At 34.8% G+C, this 24,272-nt stretch overlaps 1 protein-coding gene across 2 annotated transcripts in view; it reads right to left on the bottom strand.

The window, feature by feature from the left end:
- Window positions 1–24,272, bottom strand: part of tln2b (talin 2b) — a 183,966-nt gene that overhangs the window by 38,460 nt on the left and 121,234 nt on the right. For both annotated transcript variants that reach the window (XM_058766837.1, XM_058766836.1), the window contains exons 16-31: window positions 22,323–22,531; window positions 21,936–22,034; window positions 20,210–20,377; window positions 18,516–18,810; window positions 15,137–15,303; window positions 12,711–12,839; window positions 11,148–11,261; window positions 10,946–11,059; window positions 10,729–10,863; window positions 9,194–9,322; window positions 9,005–9,107; window positions 6,159–6,367; window positions 5,532–5,651; window positions 5,109–5,306; window positions 3,079–3,218; window positions 241–334 (exon numbers count right to left, since the gene is read on the bottom strand). In XM_058766837.1, coding sequence (XP_058622820.1) covers window positions 241–334; window positions 3,079–3,218; window positions 5,109–5,306; window positions 5,532–5,651; window positions 6,159–6,367; window positions 9,005–9,107; window positions 9,194–9,322; window positions 10,729–10,863; window positions 10,946–11,059; window positions 11,148–11,261; window positions 12,711–12,839; window positions 15,137–15,303; window positions 18,516–18,810; window positions 20,210–20,377; window positions 21,936–22,034; window positions 22,323–22,531 — 2,423 coding nt within the window. The remainder of the gene's footprint in view (window positions 1–240; window positions 335–3,078; window positions 3,219–5,108; window positions 5,307–5,531; window positions 5,652–6,158; window positions 6,368–9,004; window positions 9,108–9,193; window positions 9,323–10,728; window positions 10,864–10,945; window positions 11,060–11,147; window positions 11,262–12,710; window positions 12,840–15,136; window positions 15,304–18,515; window positions 18,811–20,209; window positions 20,378–21,935; window positions 22,035–22,322; window positions 22,532–24,272) is intronic.

Below are 24,272 nucleotides of genomic sequence, written 5' to 3'. Positions count from 1 at the left end.
ACCATTAAAATTATAGACTGATCATTTCTTTGTCAGTGGGCAAATGTACAAAATCAGCAGGGGATCAAATAATTTTTCCCCACTGTATATAATATAACAATATATTGTAATATTCATATGTATGTTTATAAGAAGGCAATTAATTATTTTTCTTTACATTCACAGAAGTACAAAACCATCATAATTTCATCAATACTCATCTCAAATATAAGATGAGACTAAGTGTGTGTGTTCAAGTACCTCGAGTTCTCGTAGAGCGTTATCACACTCTTTTTGTCCTGGTGCCTGCTGGGTACACAGTGTGATGAGTTGATTAATGCTCTCTGTGACCGCTCTGAAACACAAAATCACACACAGTCAGAATGACACAAAAGGCTCCTTCAAATACTTCCCTTATCAAATCTATTTTTCTCAAACTCATTGAGCTTTCACTCCCTAAATGTAAGAAGGAGGCACTAACATTGAGGTCTTACAAATTTATCAGAATCATGACAAAACAAGGTATTGTTACACTCATATGAGCCAAGATTTAAGTGAGTGTATGTGTATGTGTATGTTGGAGTGTATGTGTGTCAGTCTGCTTTCTCCTTCATTAAGGAAACTAAATCAATCTAGCTCAAAACCCTCAGGAGCAGCTGCTTTCCAGTGGTACCTGAGAGGATTCTGCAGCACTCACACTCTCACACACACACACACACACACACACACACAGAATTGTTTTTCATCATGATAGGTACTTTCCACTGACTTCTATTTTTTTATATTGAGCTAATAATATTTTCTATCCCCTAATTCTGGCCGTAAATGTAACTCAAGCCCAACACAATTCTCCTTTTTTTCTTCCGACTTTCCTTATGACATTATTTATTATGTCTATTATGCTGTATTATTACGCTTGTGTGGGGGACATTGGACGAAACACAAAAACCTGACACACACTAACAAACACAGCAGCAAAGTCAATAACAAAACCACAAACAAAAACTCTCAAATCATGTAAATCAAACAAAACATTTTAACAAACAAATCACTCACACCCAAACAAACAAACACATGTACAAACAAAACACACCCACAAAGTAACAAACAAAACTCAAACACTAACAAACATGCACACACACACACACACACACACACACACACAAACATACTCACACAATAACAAACACACAAACAAAAACCACACAAACGAAAATCCAAATAACAAGTCATCAAACACAAGCTAACACATACACAAAAACACATGTACAAGCAAAAATATGCCCACACATAAACAAAATGTAAACACTAACAAACAAAACATGCACACTAGAAAAAATGAATACTTTACTCAAACGATGACAAACAAAACTCAAACACACAAAAAACAACACTACAAACAAACATACTCAATAATAAACAACTTTAATACTAACAAAACACACACACACAATAACAAAACTCTCTCACACACAATAATAAAACACAAAAATACTCACACAACAACAAACACACTAACAAACACAAACATGCCAGCACAATAAACAAAACAAACACTAACAAACACACTAACAAAACTCACACACTACCAAACACACACAAACATACACAATAACAAACAAAACTCACATAAAACATACACTAACAAACAAACAAACCTATACATACAATAACAAACAAAAGGCATACTAATACACAAATATAAACTCACCCTAACAATCACAAACACACACAATAACAAATAAACACACAATCAAAGACAAACATTCACACTAAAAAAAACATTTACTCAAACATTCATACATAAACAAAATGCACTTACAAACATACACACTCACATAAATACAATCACTTGCAAACAAAAACAGATAAACAAACAAACACACTCTCCAAACATGTCTGCTTGACCTAGCAATGTGTATTTATTTGTTTTCCTCTAGGTGGCATTTGGTAGACAGAACATATACAATTCAATTGTAAGGACAAATGCTCACTATTAAGTAGTTTATTAGCATGCATATTACTATTATATTAGCTGTTTATTAGTACTTATAAAACACATATTAATGCCTTTTTCCGCATGACCATATTTTAGATCCCTTAACCCTACAGCTTACCTAAACTTAACAACTACCAGCTACTAACTATTAATAAGCAGCAAATTAAGAGTTTACTGAGGCAAAAGTCGTAGTTAATAGTGAGAATTGGTCCCTAAACTAAAGTATGGCCATTTTTATATACAGTTAGTTATATTTAATATAACCTGACCCTAATTCACACCTTAACAGAAAACTTTGGTAACACTTTAGAATAGGGAACACTTATTCACTATTAACTACGACTTTTCCCTCAATAAATTCCTTATTTGCTGCTTATTAATAGTTAAGTGCGGTAGTTGTTAAGTTCAGTTATTGGGTCGGATTAGGGATGTAGAATAAGATCATGTAGAATAAGGCATTAATATGTGCTTAATTACTACTAATAAATGGCTAATATTCTAGTAATATGCATGCTAAAAAGCAACTAATTAAGAGACCCTAAAATAAAGTGTTACCAAAACTTTCTGCATTATTACAATAAAAAAAACCCAAACAAACAAAACAAAACTGTAATACTTTAGTATAGGAACCAATTCTCACTATTAAATAGTTATATTAGCATGCCTGTTATTGACACATATTCTGCATGACCACGAGCAGGATCTCCAATCCTACCCAATACCTAAACTTAACAATTACCTTACTAACTTATTAATAAGCAGCAAATTAGGAGTTTATTGAGGCAAAAGCTATAGGTAATGGTTTGTTAATAGCGAGAATTGGACCTTAAAATAAAGTGTGACCAATAAAACTTATTTAAATTGTTTAATAAATGAGGCCCCCAAAGGTTTTGTCAGATTTAGCTCACTTTTGGATACAAATGTCTCCAAAATATGGTTAGGTAGGCATGCTCTCACACACTCATACACACAGGTTCTCATTTTGCAAAAACATTCAGCGGAATAGCTCATTTTTTGTCGTTGGCCAGCAGGCTGCCCCTCAGGTTGACTGGTTAATGATCACTAAACTCTCTAGACTGCCGAATGAAGCTCATTCCTACCGTGCTGCAGCTGCGAGGAGGTTCTTGGCATTTGCCGCCCCTGGATCAACGGAGAGGGACTTGGCGGCCAACAGCAGTTTGCTGGATGCCATAGAGATATTCTTCAGGTTGCCAATCACCTGGATCTGGTCATCTTTGGACTATGGAAACAGAAGACGGCAGCTCAGCCTGCAGTCAAACTACGTTGTTCTTCAACTTTATTTCAGCAGAAAAATGTGCAGTGTTCTTTGAATACAGGTTATATTTTATGGTTACAAAATTTAAAGGGATAGGTTACCTAAAAATATCACTACTCTCATTTCGTTTTAAACCCATATGACTTACTTCTAAGGATCACAAAAGGAGATGTTTTTAATAACATACTCGACACTTTTCTATGGAAGCTTGTTTTTGCCATGGAATAAAAACAAAGGTAATTTCGACTTTTTATTTCACAATTCTAACTTTACTTTTTGCAATTCTGTTATGAACTCAGAATTGTGAGGAAAAACAGTCAAAACTGCAAAATGTAAACTTGCTTGTAATACTTTTCCATGCAAGTATAAATGGGGAAGCTTTCAAACTTAAAAAAGGATGCAAAATACCATAAAAGTATCATAAATGTCGTCCATACGGCTTACTTCTGCAACATATTTCACGTCTTCTGTAGACATATGACAGCTTTGTGTGAAGAACAGACCAAAACAGGTGGTAAACCATTGTCTGTCTTTCAAGGCATTGTAGGCCTACTGAATATTAATTATATGATTCCACATAATTAATATTCATGAGCCAAGCTGATTTGCTTTTCTAATTTTGCCCTTAAAAATAGCAAACTGTGGCTCTTATTTTACATGTCATTTCGATGGGCACTAAAGAGCTAGACTATCTGCTGATGGCTTCTGGCCTGGCCTGCCCTGTCCTGCCAGACCTCTGTGTCCCGCACTATCCCTCAGTCATCCTTTAATAGGCATGTCATGCTCCATCAACCCCTCTGCTCGCCCGCCTCTCCAAATTAATCAACAAAACATGCAGAACCAGAACATTATCAAAGATTTCATTAGGGTGGACCATCTTCATGCTCTCTGGAACAATTATGTGCCTGAGTGAATTAGATGAGAGGCGCTAATTAACAAATGAATCAGAACTTCAAAATGCATATATAAAGTATTAGAAAATGTGACCACCATTTGTTTTTTCTCTTTGGTTAGTTGTTTAACATATATACTGTATACTACCTTTCAAAAGTTGGTTTTATTTTAAAAAAATAATTTAAAAAAAAGTTATTCAGCAAGGATGTATTAAATTCTAAAAGTCTTTACTGTCACTTTTGTTACAAAAAAATTATATTTTAAATAAATGCTTCTCTTTGAATTAAATAATTTAAAAAATGTTTCATGTTTCCAGAAAATATTAAGCAGCACAACTGTTTTCAACACTGATAACAATCAGAAATGTTTCTTGAGCATCAAATCAGTATATTAGAATGATTTCTAAAGGATCATGTGACACTGAAGACTGGAGTAATGATGCTGAAAATTCAGCTTTTGTATGACAGGAATAAATTACATTTTAAAATATATTAAAATATAAAACCCTTATTTTAAATTGCAATAATATTTTGCGATATTACTCTTTAAAAAAAAAAAATACAGCCTTAGTGAGCATAAGTAACTTCTTTCAAAAACATCTTACATCTTTTGAATAATAGTATACATGTGTACATGAAAATATTTCATTATTGTTATTTCACTGAAAGCAAAATGCTGTGCAAAGCAACAAATTCACTTTGAGAAAGAACATATTTGATAAATGTGAAGTTATGTAAGTGGAATTTTGGACCTAATCTAGTTGTTTAATAAACCTAGCATTGTGTATTATGAATATTGTTAGCTCTTTGAAAAGCTCTTTTGTTTGTTTCCTCTTTTGTAAGTCGCTTTAGATAAAAGCGTCTGCTAAATGCATAAATGTAAATGGACCAATGAGATTTCTCTGTGGGTGGAGCATGTCAAGAACCATCTCCCAGCTCTAAGAGGGCATTAAAACCATGCCTGAGTGTGTCCGGCCATCTCGATGCCAGCATCTAAAAACTCGTCAAAGTCTTGGCTGAACTTCCCGGAAGCCACAGCCAGCTGGCTGCTGCTCCCACGTGAAGACTGCACCACATCCCCGGCTGAATGATTGAGCTCCGCTGCCGTGTGGTTCAGGTCAGTCTGGGCCTCTTGGAAGGATTTGGAGCATGGAGGAAGCTGGAAAAAGTTAGCGTTGATCACTGTTGGGCCTCATTCATGAAACATGATCAGATGGAATTTCTGTGTACAGCTAGCATTTATAAATTGTGACAATTTATGTAATAACGTTTTTTTCTGATTATTTACGCAGTTTTAGAATTTTTTTTTTTTTTTTTTGACTTTTTTTGTTTAGACTCACTAGTATCTACAAAGAACTGACAAAAAAAAAAAAAAAAAACTTACATTTTCCACCAGCAATTTCTTACTGGCCTCGCCAATGCTCCTGAGAGCCATGTCCACATCCTTCTGTCCAGGTAAGCAGTTCACACAGTTATTCAGAGAGTGAGAGACAGCCTTCGCCACCTGAAAAACACCAACAAACACACACATTTCCACCAATAACTCTACAAAGGCCCGGAGAGATACGGCGTGAATCTAAAATTCAAATCAGCCCCTCGGCACAACAGAGAAATCCGTGTCCCTAATTTATGCCACTGCCACAGACATATGCCGAGCAATATGTTTGCATCCCAGAGGAACCTGTGCGAATCAGGAGGCACGCTGGCACCTTCCAGAAAAAGGGCCGCCGAGAAACAGAGAGACAATAGAAAATAGCTCAGTTTATTGGAGATAATTGCCAAGAGGGAGCTGATGGGAGATTGATCTGGTTTTAACACAGTAGCTGAAGAAGACAAAAACTATTCTGGCCCTATATAAAGATGAATAAATACTTTTTTTTTGGATAACTATGTAACCAAACTTCTACTTTAGCTACTTGTCAGTGAATAAATGTTCTCGCAGATGGGTGGACGTCTGTTGTTATTTGCGTGTTGTTTAAAGGTGGAATGCATGTAATGTGCGTCGTCCTACTTGTGCTAATCTCTGCTGGCTCTCTGCGTCACCAGGGCACACTAGGGCTTCGTGGGCTTCGTGGATTAGCATGGCCGAGCCCTCCATCACGTGACAGGCAGAGTCCAACATGGCCGCTGCAGCTTGGGGCTCCACGGTACTCGCTGCCACTCCCCTCGCGGCCTGGGCCAATGTCCTCAGAGCTTGAGCGGTTTCCCTTGCTGCCACACCTGCCGCAAACACACACACAAATACAAGCAATTGCAAATATATATTATAACTGATATATGGACCAGGACATTTAATTGGACAATTTTTGGCTTTCTGAGGTTATATCCATCACAATAATCTAACAATATATTCATCAGACCAATTAATCGGCCAATATTTGGCATTCTTAGATTATATCCATCACAGTGGTCTACCAATATAAATGTCAGACTGATTAATCAACCAATATTTGCCATTTTGAGATTATATCTATTACGATGATCTACCAATATAACAGTCAGACCGATTATTTGACGATATTTGGCATTCTTAGGCTCTATATATAATACAGTTATCTACCAATATAACAGTCAGACCAATTAACTGGATGGCATTTTGCATTCTGTGATTAAATCACTGTGATCTACCAATAAAACAGACTTAGTATTTAGAAAGTATCTAGACAATCTGAGATTATATCCATCACAGGGATCTACTGATTTAACAGTCAGACCAATTAACTGGGCAATATTTGAGATTCTGCTGTTATACCTATTACAGTGATCTACTGCTATAACAGCTAGACCGATTAATCGGACAATATTTGCAATATTTATGAGATTATATCAGTGATCAACCAATATATTAACAAGACTATACTTGGTATTCTGAGATTATATTTTTCATAGCAATTGGGCAATATATCACCAATTAATCGGTCAATATGTATCAACCAGACTGAACAATTTTGAGATTATATTGATCAGAGTGATTGAAATTGGCCATTTAATATTATATCTTTCTAGAACATTGATCGACCAATATATCAGCCAATATTTAGCACTGTGACATTATATCTATCTCAGTGATTAGCTGATTATTGACTAGAGTGATAAATCATTGAATTTGGCAATTATTGGCTGATTAATCTGCCGATATCTGACATTATGAGATTATTTTGATCATAATGATCAAACAATATATTGATCAGACCATTAAATCTATGATATCTGACATTAAGAGATTATAATTATCAGTGTTCTGATAAATTGGGCAGACTGATTAATTCAATGATATCTAGCAATCTGAGAATATATTTATCATAGCAATCGAACAATATATAACTGGGCAATAATTGGAAAATATCTGGCATTCTGAGATTATATCTATCAGTTATCGACCGATATATCGGCCAGATCATAAAGTATATTTGACATTTTGATATTGTATTTACCATAGCGATCACAGGATATATCACTCTGAACAATTAAAACTCAATTAAAACTCATTCTGGTCATCCACTTCTGCACAGTCTTGCATCATATCCATACATTATAAATTAGCAACACATTTATTTTTTACCTTATTTTTACATTTATTGACCGACTGCAATAAAGTGTAATGCAAAATGAGGGATATTTTTGAAGCACCCAGCCAAAATGACTTGTTCCAAATAAAGCTTTAAGCCTCATTTTGGCGCATGGTTGACCCAGAATGCCCCTGCTGTTCCAACAAATGAGTGTGGAAAGAAAATAAGGCGCCATATGGGATCTGGCCTTTACTTATAGAACAGAAAGCAAAAAAAAAAAAAAAGGAAGGGCCAATGCAGGCAAATTGCATCAAATTGCATTATCCAGCCAAGTAGAGCCCAATTGCTGATGGTATGTTAAATCTAGTGAAAATAAGATTAATGAGGGACGGGGGTTAGTTATACCCTTGGCTTGAGAAGCTGCAGGAGCTGGAGTGGAAGAGGGGGGATTTGTTCGAGCATGCCATTAAAATCTGTCTTCAGAAGCTCTCCTGAGAGCAGCGATCCAGCCAGACAGAGTGAAAAATTGATGGGTGGTGCAGGTAAGTTACAGCATCGCTCTCATCTCAGTTTTCATGCCTTTAATTTGGAAGAGGCAGCTTTGTTGGGAAAATTCAGGCAGTTTACAAGCATCTCATAGATGCATTTTTAGAATTTTGTGGCAAAAATCTCAAAATATTCTTGATAATAAAAACCTGGATGATTAACTACTTTTTGTTTAGCTCAACTGGTAGATAATTTCACTAGGGATGCCAAGGTCTTGGGTTCGATTCCCAGCAAACACACATAAAAGGATATATCTTGAACGCATTGTAAATTGCTTCAGATGAAGCATGTTTGGAGCGTTTATTTAAATTTGTATTGAAATAGTACATAATTAATTTACTTTTATTCATTTTGCAGACACTTTTATCCAAAGCAACTTACAAGTGGGGAATACATCAAGCGATTCATCTTAAAGAGGCAAACAGACACAGGAAGTGCTCGTAATACCAAGTTTCAGGCATTGTGCAAATAAGTACAAGCTAGAATGGGAAGGAAGAAATAAAGAGAAGACAAAGTTTTTTTTTTTAAATTTAGGATGAAGTCAAATAGTCATTAGTCATTCGGTTTAACGTTATTTACAAAACCAAGACATGGATCAACATTTGCTGTTTGTGTTCTACCAAACAATCAAGGCCTTAACCCAAAATTCAAAGGGTAATGATTGGTTGATGGGACGTTAATCCAGAAACGTGTCCTACTTGTGTAAATCCTGTTGTTATACTGCACATTTCATATTCAGTATAGATATATTCTCCTGAAATATTGTGTTTTATATGCTGAAAAGCAACATAAGTCATCTTACCAGTATAATGTTCGTTGCCCTGGGCGGCACAGGTCAATAACTGGGCCATGGAGGAGCCCACAGCTTTAGATGTACTTCCGAGATCCTGAGCACACTTCTCCAACTACAGACACAAGTGTGAAGAAGCAATGGTGAGGACTACTGCTAACAAGTCTAATGATTTAGTTTTATGTGATAAATTTCACCTACCGATTCTCCTGGTAGCGGTTTGAGTTGTCCTTCCAGTGTGGCCATTTTAGCATCTTGTAGTTCACTCTTGAGAGTCTGAACAGCGCTGAGAGCAGAGTCGATCTCCAGAGGACCACACGCCTCATGAGCCTATGAAACAATACACAAAGATAACAAACAAACAAACATTTTCAGCCAACTTTTGTGAAAAAAGCTCCATTGTCTATACACCTTAGACAGGGTAGTGCCATTTTTTTTTTTTTTTTACATTTTTTGACAGGACTGAATACAAGGCTCTGAGGCACTGAAGTACAGCGCATTTAGAGGATTCTACTGTTGTTTAACAACATATTAATTGTTCAGCTGATATTTGTCTTTCTGAAAAAAAAAAAAAAAAAAACTTCCAGTAGTTAAAAACCTCATAAAACAGTTTTGAAAGCGAGTTGCGTAAAATTACGTCATCTAGGACCTTTATACAGTGCCATTGTTAAGACTGTAAATCTATTTGTTTTCATCCTCGTTCATTTCAATATGGCATCTAACCTGACTAAGGTCTATTATCAATAGTGGAGAGATGTATAAAGCACGTCACTTTCAAACAATCAGCTTTCTGTTGATCAAACTGGACAATTCACGTGAGCAACATGAATCCGTTGCGAAATCTGCGTTACCAAATTTTTATCAGAGGATTTTAATGTCAACAAACAACAGTGGGTTGAAACAGTCAGTAATACAATAAAAACTACAAACAATTGGACAGATACAACAGAAAAAAAGATAAAAAACGACAAACAATTTAGCCTTCTTAAACAATAGCCTAACTATACAGAAATTTAATAAAGCAATCAAATATTAAAAATAAATCACTGCATAGCATTATTTAAATATAAAGCGATTCTTAATTGAGTTACTGAAGTTATTCAGTGAAAAGAAGTGAATGATTCTCTCATTTTCTTTTGTTGTTTGATTAACATTAAATGACTCAGACAGCAGCAGGTTTATTAGGCTGCAGTCACTTTAAGACTGAATGCACAGAACTAATATACTAACAAGCATTCGATTACTTCCCCAACTGTTTATGTTCACTTAAGACATAATTGACTGCATTTACAGTAGGTAAAATCTCAATAAGACTTATTTGAAAATTCTCAATAAGAAAATTATTACGCTTATTTGTCCATTTAAGCATACACCTGAAGCCCAAAGTATGTCCTAGCCTATATTTGTCCATGTCTTTGCTTTCCGTCTCGGATTGCACACACAGAAAGCAGTCTGAAAAACAGCATCTCTTTCACAGCTTAATACAATTTAACCACTGTCTGTCGCACTTATGAAAAGTTCCCAATTGCGCAGATTCCCATTGAAATTCAACTGTGAAAATTTGCGGATAAGAATATAAGAAAACGATCATTTCTGTCCAAACTGTCCCTTTAAAACATGAGTAAAGGAAGGATGAATCTCTACACCTGCGTAGTACATTGCAGTAAGGTTATTACAATATGCTTCAGTATTTAAAGGTGTTTTGGATCTACTAGGAGGCAGTGAACTTCGGGCACCTTCTGTGCAGCTGTGCGCAGCTCTGCCAGGCAGGTGGCCAGGTTCTTGGCACACTGACCAAGTTGCATTGCAGCTGCCTGGTCGGTTACCGTCGGAACGGCCGCTTTAGCAGACGTCACCATTTTGCTTCCCGGCTGTTTGGAGACAGAGACAATGTGAGGATCATTTAAACGTCAAATCAGAGGCAGCTAAACAAACAAATAATGCGTGTTTTACCTGCAGGAAACTCTGGCTGGCGATGATAAGGGCGAGTTGGGCACCAAGATCTTCCGGGCGGGCCTGACTGCCCCTCATTCCCTGGACTAGTTGTGGGATATGGTCGGCCACAGCCTGGAGAGCATCCACAAATCCACAGTCGGAATAGTTTCATTCAAATTCAAAAATCCTGAACTAACCAGAACAGAACTACCCACAATACCTTGCAGCTGAGCACGAGCTGCTGATGTGACATGGTGTTCTTATTGGATGCAGCTGCATTCTGGGCGGCGGCAATGGTTTGCGTAGATGCTGCTGCGGCCTGTTTAGCTGCATTCTGTTCCAGACAAATAACAATAACGAATTACAGCTTCAATAATTACTAACACAGCAAATAACAAATGTGGAAACAGTGGTGGACTATTACATCTGGTAGGGCTGCATGATTGGGAGAAGATGTAAAAAACAAAAAAACAAACAAAAAAAAATTTTTTTTTTTTTGAATTGTGATAAAAAAAAAAAGTAGGACAGCACTATATGACCAAAAATGCTGTGAATATACTGTGAATATAGACATAAATTTGACAATACAACAACAATAATAATAATAATAAATGTTGCTATTATTTTATATAATATTTATATAATATAGTATACATATTTATTTAGTAGGAATAATAATAAATATATTATTATTATTGTATAAATAAAAATAAGAAATATTATTGCTATATTAAATTGTAATTTAAAAAGATATAAATGATAAATTTTTATAAATTGTATGATAGTTTATTTATTTATTAGGAACAACAACAACAACAACAACAACAATAACCACTAAAATAAAAATAGGAAAAAGTAAAACAGTAACAACAACAACAACAATTATTATTAATATTATTTTACTACTACTACTACTACTAAATAAAAATAGGAAATAATTGTAATATTTCAATGTAAAATAAAAATCAAGTATTTAAGAAAATAATAATAATAATAATTTTATATTACAAACCAACTGTAAAATTACAATACCTCATTTCTTCATGTTCAATGTATGCACTTGTTCAGTTATATGCATATATTTATTTAAAAAAAAATGTTATTAGTCTTTGCGACTTGATAATCACACTAAGCAATATCGCGATTTCATTTAATTGTGCTGCCCTAACATTTGGCATCACTCTGCAACGGGTTAGATGTTGTGTTAACCATACAAAGACCTGACTGTTCTGAGTGAATTTCATTACAGGTTCAGCAAGGATTGTAGAGCATTTGTAGAGTTTGTAGAGCAAACATCTAACTACACTTTAGAAGTAAGAGCAAAAGAAGGCGAGCAACAAGAAAAAGATTCTTTGTTTTATGAAAGAATATTTCATGTGTGAGGAAGGATGATAGATGGAAGAGACAGAAAAAAAAAAACCTCAAGAACAAAGCCATCTTTGTTGATGTGAAGAGACCAAACAGAACCAGAAAGCTGGATTCCACTGACCGAAACTGTCGGCCAATGGAAAAATACCCACTATGGAAACTAGACCGCTACCACATACAGGCTGATAAAAAGCCACCTCTTCCATGCTAATATGAGTTTTGACCTAAACAGACACAAAACTGGGGACGGATGCTGTTGAGCTTAAAAATGGGCTTATACAGTAATCCACTTTTACATTTTATTAGCGTCCTCCACACCACTATAATTTAGTATGTTCAAACTGTGTGTTACAAGACAGGATCAAACACAGAGTGGACACAGAACAGGAGGTGGAATAATAATACATGTCCTCACCTCCAGTCGGTGAATGAGTTTCTTTTTGATGGCATTCTGAGCAGCTGCGTTGGTGGCGACCCGTAACCCTTCAGCAGCCTCTCGCAGCCTCTGCTGCTGGTCTTCATTTTCTGGGTATGCAGCAGCACCCTGCACAAATACAACACAGGAACTAGATTAGTTTTATGTACTGTACCTACTTCTGTGAATTGGTTTTCATAGCAGTTTACATTACTGTATGTATGTGTGTTGTTAACATGCAACAATAGCTTGTTTTCGGTAATTTTTCTCTTGGGCTATGTTCAGAATGGAAGCAAACTGCTTACTAAATCTGTGCATTATATGCTCTATACTGCCTAATATTTTATAAAATGGTTTAAATTAAAATAAGGTTTAAAAAATGAAAATCTATTATTTCTTTTTTTAGAATTACGCTAAATAGTTGAATTTTTTTTCAGATATACAGTATAAACACTGACAGTATATATACTGCATATTACTTTAAAAACTAGTAGCTAATATGCCATTTTGAAGCCTTGGTGTTTCTCTTTGTTCCACTTTATCTCCTTGCTTAATGGTTAAACAGAAAGTGAAAGGCAATTCTCAGAGGACAAAGTTGTCTCAGATAAATCCCAGACTCGGTCAGCCCTGTGAAGGGAAATTTGTCAGCGACAGCAGAACTCTTAGCTACACCATTCGCACACTTACGGCGCATTACGAAACATTCAATGCAAAGAGGAATTAGGGGCTGTCTGCTCCATCTCTGTTACCAAGGAAACCATCTGTGGCTCATTCCTCCTCTTTACGTTTGATAATGGCACTGATGTTGTGATTAATGTATCATGTATTAAATGTGCCTAACAAACCATAAGCCTGCACTTCACATGGCTGCATAACAATCATATCCTGACCATTTATACTTCTCTGTGTTGCTGATGGGGACTGAAAATTTCATCTGTGGTCCATCTTATTGCGAATCGAATCTAAATGATGGCTCGAGGCTCTTTTAGGTATCAGAGATGAAACAGTGATGAGGAGAAGCATATTCGATTGGGTGCTGATTCTGGGTCCTTCTGATTTTGGATATTTAAAAAAATAAAACAACATACAAAATGACCTACATCTAGCATTATTTTTTTTACCCTTACAAAATGATCTGTGGCAATACCATAGAACAATGATGGTATTATGTTTAAATCTGATATAGTATGATTAAGACTAACATATATCATGTTATTACCATGATGTGTAAAGTTATTCCAAAGAGTAACATGGTCGTGCCATGGCATATGTCCAAAAGCATGGGGCAGCCATGATACGTTCAAAAAAGATGGCATTACCATGCTGCACATACATACATACATGAACCCAAAACAAAAAACAAAAACTCCAAAAAAAAACAAAACAAAAACAAACAAACTGAAAAACCCAAACAAATTAAAAAAACAAAACTATACAAAGCAAAAACAAAAACAAAAAATGAAAACACACAATAAAACTCAAAACAAAACAACAAACAAAAAGCTAAAAACAAAACTAAAAACCCAAACAAAAACAAAACAAAAACACAAAAAAGAAACAAAGAAAAATTAAATACAAAACCCCAAAACAAAACTAAAAACAACAACAAAAAAGAAAGCAGAAAGTGCTCTAGACTTAATGTACATCTATTTGGACATATTTTTGCCCTGTCCATAGTTATGGTTATCACTATCATTGCAATGTCTCTTATTTACATCATGTTACACATTGTTTGTTATAATGAGAGACTCCCGAGCATGCAGCACTGAACTTAAAACGCTTGGCCATTGCGTTCAGGAAATCAACAGAAAATGTTGGTGATTGGCTACATTGATCAGTGCTACAAAAAGACGTTGAAAAACAAATAGAAACCTTTGAAGTTCTCCAGAACTCAAATACACGCTGAAGCATTTGAAAAATATTTTTCGCCAGTATCCTATTTCTTCAACTGCGGTGCTCTTGATTTCGTTTGTTCCCTCTAGCACTCCCGTAGAACCGGCCCCGGAGTTACAGTTAATTCCAAAGAAACGTAATGAGTATTTCATACATGTTTTTAGGCGTGAAAAATGATCACGCTAAAAAAGCTAGAAATTAAATTTGGCATTTATATATATTAAAAAAACAGGCTTAATATAATTTTTTGATTTTTAACATACACACAAAACAGAACTTTTTTGAACAAGAACCCCAAATCAAAACAAAAAAAACTCTAAACCAATCTAAAAACCCAAAACAAAAACGAAAAAAAAAAAAAAAAATTTAAAACAAACATTATTTAGAAAACATAAAATTATTATTTGGTGGAAATGGTCATGGTACCTGTCAAAACAAACATGATTTCATGGTATGAAATAATGGCATAATCAAGGTATTTTTTTTTTTTATACTGTAAATGCAGAGTTTGTATCTTGTTTTAGTTTCCATACCTTCGCAGCTTCCACCATTCTGGCAGTGGCATCGGCCAAAAGCTTGGCAGCCGCGAGCAGTTTCTTTGAATTATCCACATCGATTTCAGCCTCGGCGTCAGAGCGCATCGCATTCACCAAGTCCGAGGTGGCCTGGGCCAGAACCCGTGCCTGTCGTACCATTTCACCTGTAAATGTGAAAATAAATGTTATTTAAATATCAGCATGCTGTGTGGGCAGATTTGATATTTCTTCAGAAACATCTACTGGCATATTCTTGGCTCCTTCAGCAGTATATTCACTGTCCTTGACTCCAGACTGGAGGAGAAAAAACCAACAGCCATTCCACGTTTCTTTGATGTGTGTGAATCTGGCTCCGCTGAAGCTGTTCTCTTTGAAAATCAATCTTTCTGCATTCTCTCTACATATCGCTTCAGGAACCGAAGCGCTCAAATGGTTGTGCACCCGTGTGACCTGAAGTACATCATTGATCAAGGGCCCTTTCAAAAGCGTGCCTACTCGTTTTCCATAAATGGACTCTGTATTTCCCGAACACCTACATAGATCCAGAAATACAAGCGTTGACAAGATTATCAAGGGAGAGAGGTGTGCTTAAGGGGTGTTTCACCTCTCGAAACGTAGGATGGATTCAGTGTGAAAATAGTAAGCTTGTTAAATCAACATGAAGCAGCATTCACCAATTTTACTTTCTCTATTTCAGAGTTAAATGAGAAAAAAAAGGTTGGACTTGATTTGATTCACTGCGAAATGAAAAGTAGGCTTTTCATAACGAATGTTTTCAGAATGAAGTCAGATCTGAATGCAAGTTCGCAGCTGAATGTGGGCGGCAACCTCACTTCTGAAATACCTCCACGTTTGAGGATGCTTTTTGACTGGGATGTGGAGACTGGAGGTCAGGTTCATCTTTGAGAACATCTCAATCTATTTAAACAGTAATATTTATTTTATAAACGCAGCGTATTTGCTGTTATTTGCATTAAATCAGTGCATTAACTACAATAGTAGCCTAAAACAATGCTTAAACAGCTGTTTGGCTGTTGGTTGCTGAAATTCACATTTCTGAACTTCTTTCATTCGGGGTTAAAAAAAATATTAATGGATAGATTACTTAATATGTCTGAATAATTACTTGTATTTTTTATTTTATTTTTGTAAGTACCAGCCTTCTTTATTCAAATGACAAATGTTTAGCTAAACAATTAAAACATGTAAATAAAACTGCAAGCATTTTAACTACAAAATAACTTTTATTATGAATAAAATAACTTAAACAACAATAGTAATAATAATAATAATAATAATGATCATTAATAAAATTATTTATTGTATTTACAATAATATAAAGCTATCACACTTTATATAATGTTAGAATTAAAACAATGATTTATATATAATTGTATAATTTCATTCATTCATTCATTCATTCATTTATATCCTGTCTGAAAAATACTAAGGATTTAATACAATAATAATGTTACAAACTGGATCTAAAACATTATATTATATTTTATGAATTTATTTTTAATTTTACAAAGTTTTTGAGTGGATTTTGTGTGAATATTTTGTAAAAAATAAGTTTATTTATTGATTTAAAATAAATATTTAAATTATTTATTGTAGTGTAAATTATTTAGTTATTCAAAGAGCATAAATTAAATCATTTAATTTGGTTCTGCATATTGGCTAAAGAAAAAAAAAATATTGTTATCGTTCATAAAGCGATTATCTACCAATTGCCAATATTAAGTAATGTTAAGGTCGCATGGCTTGAGTGATGTCAGCAAAAAATGAAATTTGTTTCAGAAAATTACTACATGAAAGGGTACAAAAAGATTTTTTATTTTTTATTCTGAATAACTGACGAATCATGCACAATATAAACCATAACGGGTGTTAAAGCAATCAGAGTCAATATTGATTTCTTTCAAGCTAAACAAATCTTTGATGATGATGATTTGTTGGCTCAGGTCGTTTATCATGTTCTATGTTTAACTTGAACAGTTGTAGTCAACCCCACCGGCAGCTTTTGTCATGTGTTTTCCTTTAAAAAGTTCAAAGACAGGGCGTGCGTGATTGAGAGCAGATTTGATGCTCTGTAGTGGTTTTATATGACATGTTTTCGACAACCTCGCGGGCGCAGAATCTTTTGAGGATTCTTTAGACTTACGGCCATAGCATAACAAACATCTTTAGTTTTGAAAACAGCCCAAAAACACAGTTCAGACCGCAGACAAAATCACTTTTAAGGACCTCACAGAGTCAAAATAAACTGGGGGTCAAATTTTCCCAGAAAAACAACAGAGACAAGATACAAAGGCTGAGCAAAGCTAGCAAGCTAAATATTTGTCAGCGCATTATAACGGATAATTAATGTTGCTTATGGGTCACCTGAATTAGGACTGCAAGTAGGCGAGATGTTAGTGCACGATTGAGAGCTTCAAAATGAGGCCAGGAACACCATAAAAATTGTGCAATTCTGAATATGGAAAAGCTAATCCTATTGTGTCACAGCACAGATATGTTTTGTTTGGACGATGTGCCTGAAAGATATTAAAGCTCTCTTGTGTATTACTGTATGCTTATTTGACTTTGATTTCCATTTATTAAATAAATTCTCTGTAGCCTGGAATTGTTTTACATCCTGTGGTACAGGCCCATCTATCGCATTTAGCGGCGCTTTCCAAGGCAAAAATCGCTATTTCTATTGCTCATTTTTGTGGTTAGGGGATTTGAACAATCCCTTAACCCCAAGTAATAAACATTGGCGCATAATTCATCCTGCAATGTGCATGATAGCTCAAATTGTGTGGCTTGTTGAGGAGAGGTGTGCTTTTACTTAGTGTTCAACCATATGTTTTTTGTGGAGAACGTGGGCAAAGAAAACTATGAAATGACATTAGGTCGCATCTAGAGACCAGGCAGATTTGGAGGAGGGCACTTTTAACATTCAATTACCAATTGCCACAATAATTGGATGCAAAAGTTTTACAAATTATACAAAGATTGCATTGTTTTAATTATTATTATTTTTTTATTACTTTTTATTTTATTAAACAATCATTTACGGTCAACAAATTATGTTATACGATACACTATTCAAAAGTCTGTTGTCTGTAAGGCTTATATATATATATATATATATAAAAACCTGAGCAGCACAACTGTTTTCAGCATTGATAACAATAAGTAATGTTTCTCTAGCAAAAAGTAGGCAAAGAAAACTATGAAATGCCGTTTAAGGTCGTATCTAGAGATCAGTTAAACTTGGAGGTGGGCTCTTTTAATTGAACACCCCTAGCAACCCCACAAAACACCTTAGCAACCGCATTGCAATAATTCTGCCAAATTTTAGGAAACTACCGGTTCAGGACAGACTCACCAGCGTCCCCCATTGAGGTGAAAATGCTCTCCGTTACGGTCATGATGGTGTCGGTAGCCTGGTCGTAGCGTCCAATTGGCTCGCCGCAGCTGGCATAGTGGCGCACGTGCTGCAGCAGGTCACTGAGGGCCTGGCTGACCGCGCCAGCCGCCATGTTCACCTGTCGTAGCAGCTCGCCCTCCTCTGAGGCGGCGTGACATGCCTTCACACAGCCCTCCACCGATCGCTCCACCAGACGGCCCGCCTCCACCAGCTGCTCCTGACACACCGGGGAGGAGATGGTGGGGCTCACCACCTACAACAATCGCACGTTCACCGAAACAGACGGAAGACATTGTGTTCAGAATAGCGACAGATTATTTTGGGCATCAAGTGTAAGAGAGTGTGTGTTTTTAGAGCTGAAAATGAAAATATGAACTCAGAACTGAAATAAGTGTCAGAAAACAACATGACACATTATAAAAAAGTAAAGTAAAATTAAATAGTGACCAATTTAGGTATCGCGGATTAATCAAGTCAGATTGCACTTTGATTGCAAGTCAGAGTTGTAAGTCTTTGATGGTATAAAGTCTGGAGTTTCTTATTCTAAATGAACAGCAAACAACATTTGGTGCCTTATGTGTGGTTATCTTACAAAAACCCATTCAAATTCATGTTTCGCAGATGTACTTCTTACTTTTTAAAATCGATCCAAATATGATTTCTTCACTCAACTTTGGCAGAAATTATGGAGCAAATTGCATACTGTTTTTTAGTTAACTTAAGTGTTGGATACTATTACTGAAGCTACATTTCTTGTGGTACATCTTTATGAATTTACACACATTATTTTTTTTTTTGCTGTTGAAATCCTATTCATGAAACCCAATTAATAAAATGTTGAAATATTAACAATAATATTAATTAATGACTTCCTTTAATATATACAGTATATATAATATAATTTTTTTGTGTGTGTTTATTTGATCCAGATTTAATGCCTCTTAATGTTCACAATCACTATAATTGGACCTAAAATATACTAAAATATTATACGTTTTTATGTGCATTTTAAGTTAATATTTTGCTCATTTTATTACTCTAAGCAAAACGTGTAATTTAAAACATCATTAAATTAAATTCTTTTAAAAGAAATTATTACTTTTATTCAGTAAAGATGCATTAAATTGATCAAAAATGAGATTAAAGACATTCAAAATGTGACAAAACATTTCATATAAATGCTGTTCTTTTGAACTTTTTTGAACATTTGAACATATTCACGAAAGAATCCTAAAAAAAACGGTATCAGTTTCCACAAAAATACGAAGCAGCATCATGTGACACTGAAGACTGGGGTAATAATGCTGAATATTCATTCAGCTTTGATCAAAGGAATAAATAATATTTTAAAATATATTAAAACAGACAACAGTTATTTTAATTTGTAAAAATATTTCACAGTATTTCAGTTTTTACTGTATTTTTATATTTTTTCTTAGAATTCTTTTTTTTTTTTTTTTTAATCTTACCGACCCCAAACACTAGCCACTCAGTTTTTCTGAAACTAACATCAACAAATAGATAATTTTATCTCCAGACAGATGTGTTCAAGTGTGTTCCAGATATCTTTCAATAAACACAAGTTTAAAAGGTCATCAGTAATATGTACAAATTATCAGCAGCATTCACTCCCTACAAACTCTGAAAAGTACCTTTGTACAGGCCACCAGCTGTGAGGTGGAGAGTGCGCACTGCGTGGCGGCGGTAATGACTCGGTTCTGCAGTGCCGTGTCCTCGGCCACCTGTGCCACGTTCTTGGCTTTCAGCACCAGCATGGCGGCGGCATTAGCTACGGCTTTAGCCAGGTTCATCATAATGTCCTGAAACATATTCGGCATCAGAGCAACACACTGTGAAGCAACCTGGCCCAGACTAATGAATGAAATAAACGCAAGGATAGAGTTTAACAGAATAAAATAGAGGGCAATAAAAGACTCTCAGAGGCTAACTGACTGTGACAGCATCAGCTGAACCACACTAAATCAAATTTTCCGTGTCGAAAATGGGTGCTAAAGTGTTTACAACAAGAGAAAACTGTTTTGCCAAGAAATAATGAGACGAGGAGCATGTGATTGGCTGAGAGATTTGACATGAACCAATCAGTGAATGCAGGCAAACAAGAGAGCACAACAGAAGATGTAGTCGTACAAATCCCATTCATTTTTTATCCATTTTATCCATTCAAGACAGATATATATTTCCAGATATATCTGGAAAGCATCTGTTGTGTACATCTGATAAACATCTTTAAGATGTCAGTTACTTACATTCTAAATCATAAACTTAAAGACATTTTCTATATGTCTATTTGACGTCTGACAGGAAATGTTCTAGAGACTTATTGCCAATGAGCAAACACTGTAAAAAATACGTTACCCAGATGCAAACACACACATCAAACAGATATTTTCTTAAATATATATGCATGTGTGTGTATTTATATATACATAATAAATACACACAGTACACACTCATATATTATGTTAACAAAAACTTATTTTGGATGCGATTAAGCGTTTGACAGCACTAATATATATATATATATATATATATATATATATATATATATATATATATATATATATATATATATATATGCACTAATATATATATATATATATATATATATATATATATATATATATATATATATATATATATATATATATATATATATATATATATATATATATATATATATATATAAATAAACTATTATAAATTGGCAAAAATAATTTTGCTTCAAACTTTTAATTTGATGACAATTTAGATTTGTAGGAATACATGACTCCATTGTCTGTTCAAATCATCATTTATGTTTAAATCACCACAAATTGTTTAAATATATATATTGTATAAAAAAGATTTACATTTATTTTTTACACATTACATTCCCTCATTTTGGAACAAATGAATGGCTGCTGAAAATTCACCTTTGCCATCACATTAATAAATTATTCTTTAAAATATACTTCATAATATTACTATTTTTACAGTATAATTTTCTTTTTGTATTAATTTACCCTTGGTGAGTATGAGAGACTTGCAAAAACAGTTTAAATGACTTCAAAAAACTTGAAATATAGTGATGAGACATATGAACAGCTATTATAATGCTTTTATGTTGTTTCTTGGCCCATTTTGACAGCCCGTTCAAGACTACTTTCAATGTATGGAAAACAGCAGCATGAACATTCCTCAAAACATCTCTTTTTGTGAAAAAGCAAGTTATACAGGTTCAGAACAACATAAGGATGAAGTATATCCTATTTCCCAATTTTCATATATATTTTTGCTTTGAATCAAAGTTTGAAATGCTGTAAATGGGAAAAATACTTCTGTTCACTACTGTGCTCTATTCCTGAAAGAAAGACGCACCTGGAATCTCTCGTCAGTTTCTCCTTCTCCCATTTGTTTCAAAAGATCTCCGCTGGCCTGGCCGATGCTGCCCGCTGCCGTCAACACCGTCTGTCTGGGCTGTGGGGTGATATTGGCACATAAGAAATGACCCTTGTACTGCCACCGCAACGTCTCAAAACTCAAACGCACGGCTAATCACATCCTGTCTATCCGCTCTGCACCCCACTACAATTACCCTGTCTAGCGCAAGCCAAACAAGTAAACAGATTGTGACTGCGCTCTGCAAACCAGGATGGAAAAACACAGCTTAACGAGTTCATTATCAAATCCGCCTGTAAACAGCAGTGCGTTATTGGTGGATTACATGTGATGGGGTCGAGGGGTTTGTGTGTTTGCATTCGTCACCTCTCCAGAAGCTGGTTCCACGGCTCTGAGCAGGTCAGAAACGGCCCCAGTGAGGGTCCGGGCCGCTCCCATTAGATTCTGCCCGCTGCCCACCTCGTCCTCCATCAGAGCCGCCAGGAGCTTCACCCCTTTGGACATCTCGGTCAGGTTGGAGGAGATGGTGGTGATGGCGCAGCCCACGGCGGTGTAATCCGTGTCCATAGGGTCACCTGGAAGGATTGGAAAGAGAGATGGACAAAGAGTGAGAGATTTAAAGTTATAGTTCACTTAAAAACAAAAACACACTGTCAGTAATTATTTACATATTCTGGAAATGATGGTGGTGGAAATGAAATTTTTGTTATATTTCTGAATTAAAAAGGCTCTTTTGTTTTGCTAAGAATAATTAAAACTATTATTAAAATATAATATATAAATAAAATTAAAGATATCTATTCTTTTGTGTCTCAAATACACAATTAAACCATAATTAAATCATAATTTCTGCATAACTTGACAAGTGGTAACTGTTAACTGAAACGAACTATTAAAAATTATTTTCAGTAATTGAAATAAAACTGAAACAAAATAAAATGTTACTATTAGATGAAAAAAATCTAAAACAAAAATGAGAAATGTTGTTTTGGCAAATAACTGAAATAAACAAGTTTAAGTACTAAAATTGCTTAAACTAAAAACAAAAACAAAATAAGTAAATAAATAATAATTAAAAAAAATCACATAAACTTACAAAATTTTAAACAAATAAATAAAATAAATAAAATGAAGTTTTGTTTATTTTATTTATTTGTTATTAAAAAATAATTTTAAGTAACTGAAATAAAACTGAAATAAAAAATATAGTACTATTAGATGACAATTTATAACAAAAATGAATAACGATATCTCAGCAACTAACTTAAATATGTTTAAGTACTAAAATTACTAAAATACAAATTAAAGGTGCTGTATACAGTATATATATATATATATATATATATATATATATAAAGAAGAAAATCACAAAAACCCTAAAACTTTTGTTTGTGTTTTCAAAAACCAGGAGCAAGTAGAGCCAATTTTACTTTCATGGCTGCGTAACATGCACTGCTCAGATCTGCAACATGTGCTATAACGTGATCATTATTAGTGATCTCATTTAAAATGAGATCCATATGAAGCCATATGCATTCCATCTCTAGTGCACACATCCACACTTCACATCATATCCTAACAAGCTCTTTAGGGCATGAGAACAGATGTAAAGCACAGGCTGCAAAAAAGCAGTAAAGTTTGAGCTGGGCTGCTGGTTAACAGGCAAATCTCCGCACTATCAAACAGATGGCATGAGGAGATTAAATCCAGCAAAAACCTGGTCTCGTCCGCATGGAATCTCTCCAGAACGCGGGAAGGAATACACAAATCCTGCCAAGCAGTTCAGCTTCAGGACAACAAACATTCATTAATGGAAATATTTATTAGTGCAACTGGAGAGTGACTTATTATTTAGCAGTGAGAGGAAACATATTTTTCCTTCATCAGTTGCTGGTATAAACCAATAAAAGTAGGTATTGCATGTGTAAATTTCTTCTAAATCATCATCATTTTCATACACTAGTGGTATTGGACAAATTATGTTTATTCATTTATGGCCTGAAAATAATGTCCAACAGTGTATATTCATCACAGCAGAATTACAGTATGTCATTTTTAGGAAAGTTATGATCATTTCCAACATAAATTTCATTTCCACCACATGGTTTGTCTTGCTAGGGTTAATTTCAAATGTTATTCTTCCCTAATACACACTAAAATAACACACACACACTTGTATAAATTATATATATATATATAATTTATACAAGTGTGTGTGTGTGTATGTAATTTATTGAGATGCACCTGTATATACACACACACGTATGTCAATAAAGGTTCAGATGGTTCATGGGTAATTTCTCATTTGTTTACATA

This window comes from Onychostoma macrolepis, chromosome 25 (genome assembly GCF_012432095.1).
Source record: "Onychostoma macrolepis isolate SWU-2019 chromosome 25, ASM1243209v1, whole genome shotgun sequence".
Classification (NCBI taxonomy): domain Eukaryota; kingdom Metazoa; phylum Chordata; class Actinopteri; order Cypriniformes; family Cyprinidae; genus Onychostoma; species Onychostoma macrolepis.
The sequence above is the reverse complement of the archived record's forward strand: the minus strand, read 5'-3'. Positions and strand labels throughout refer to the sequence as shown.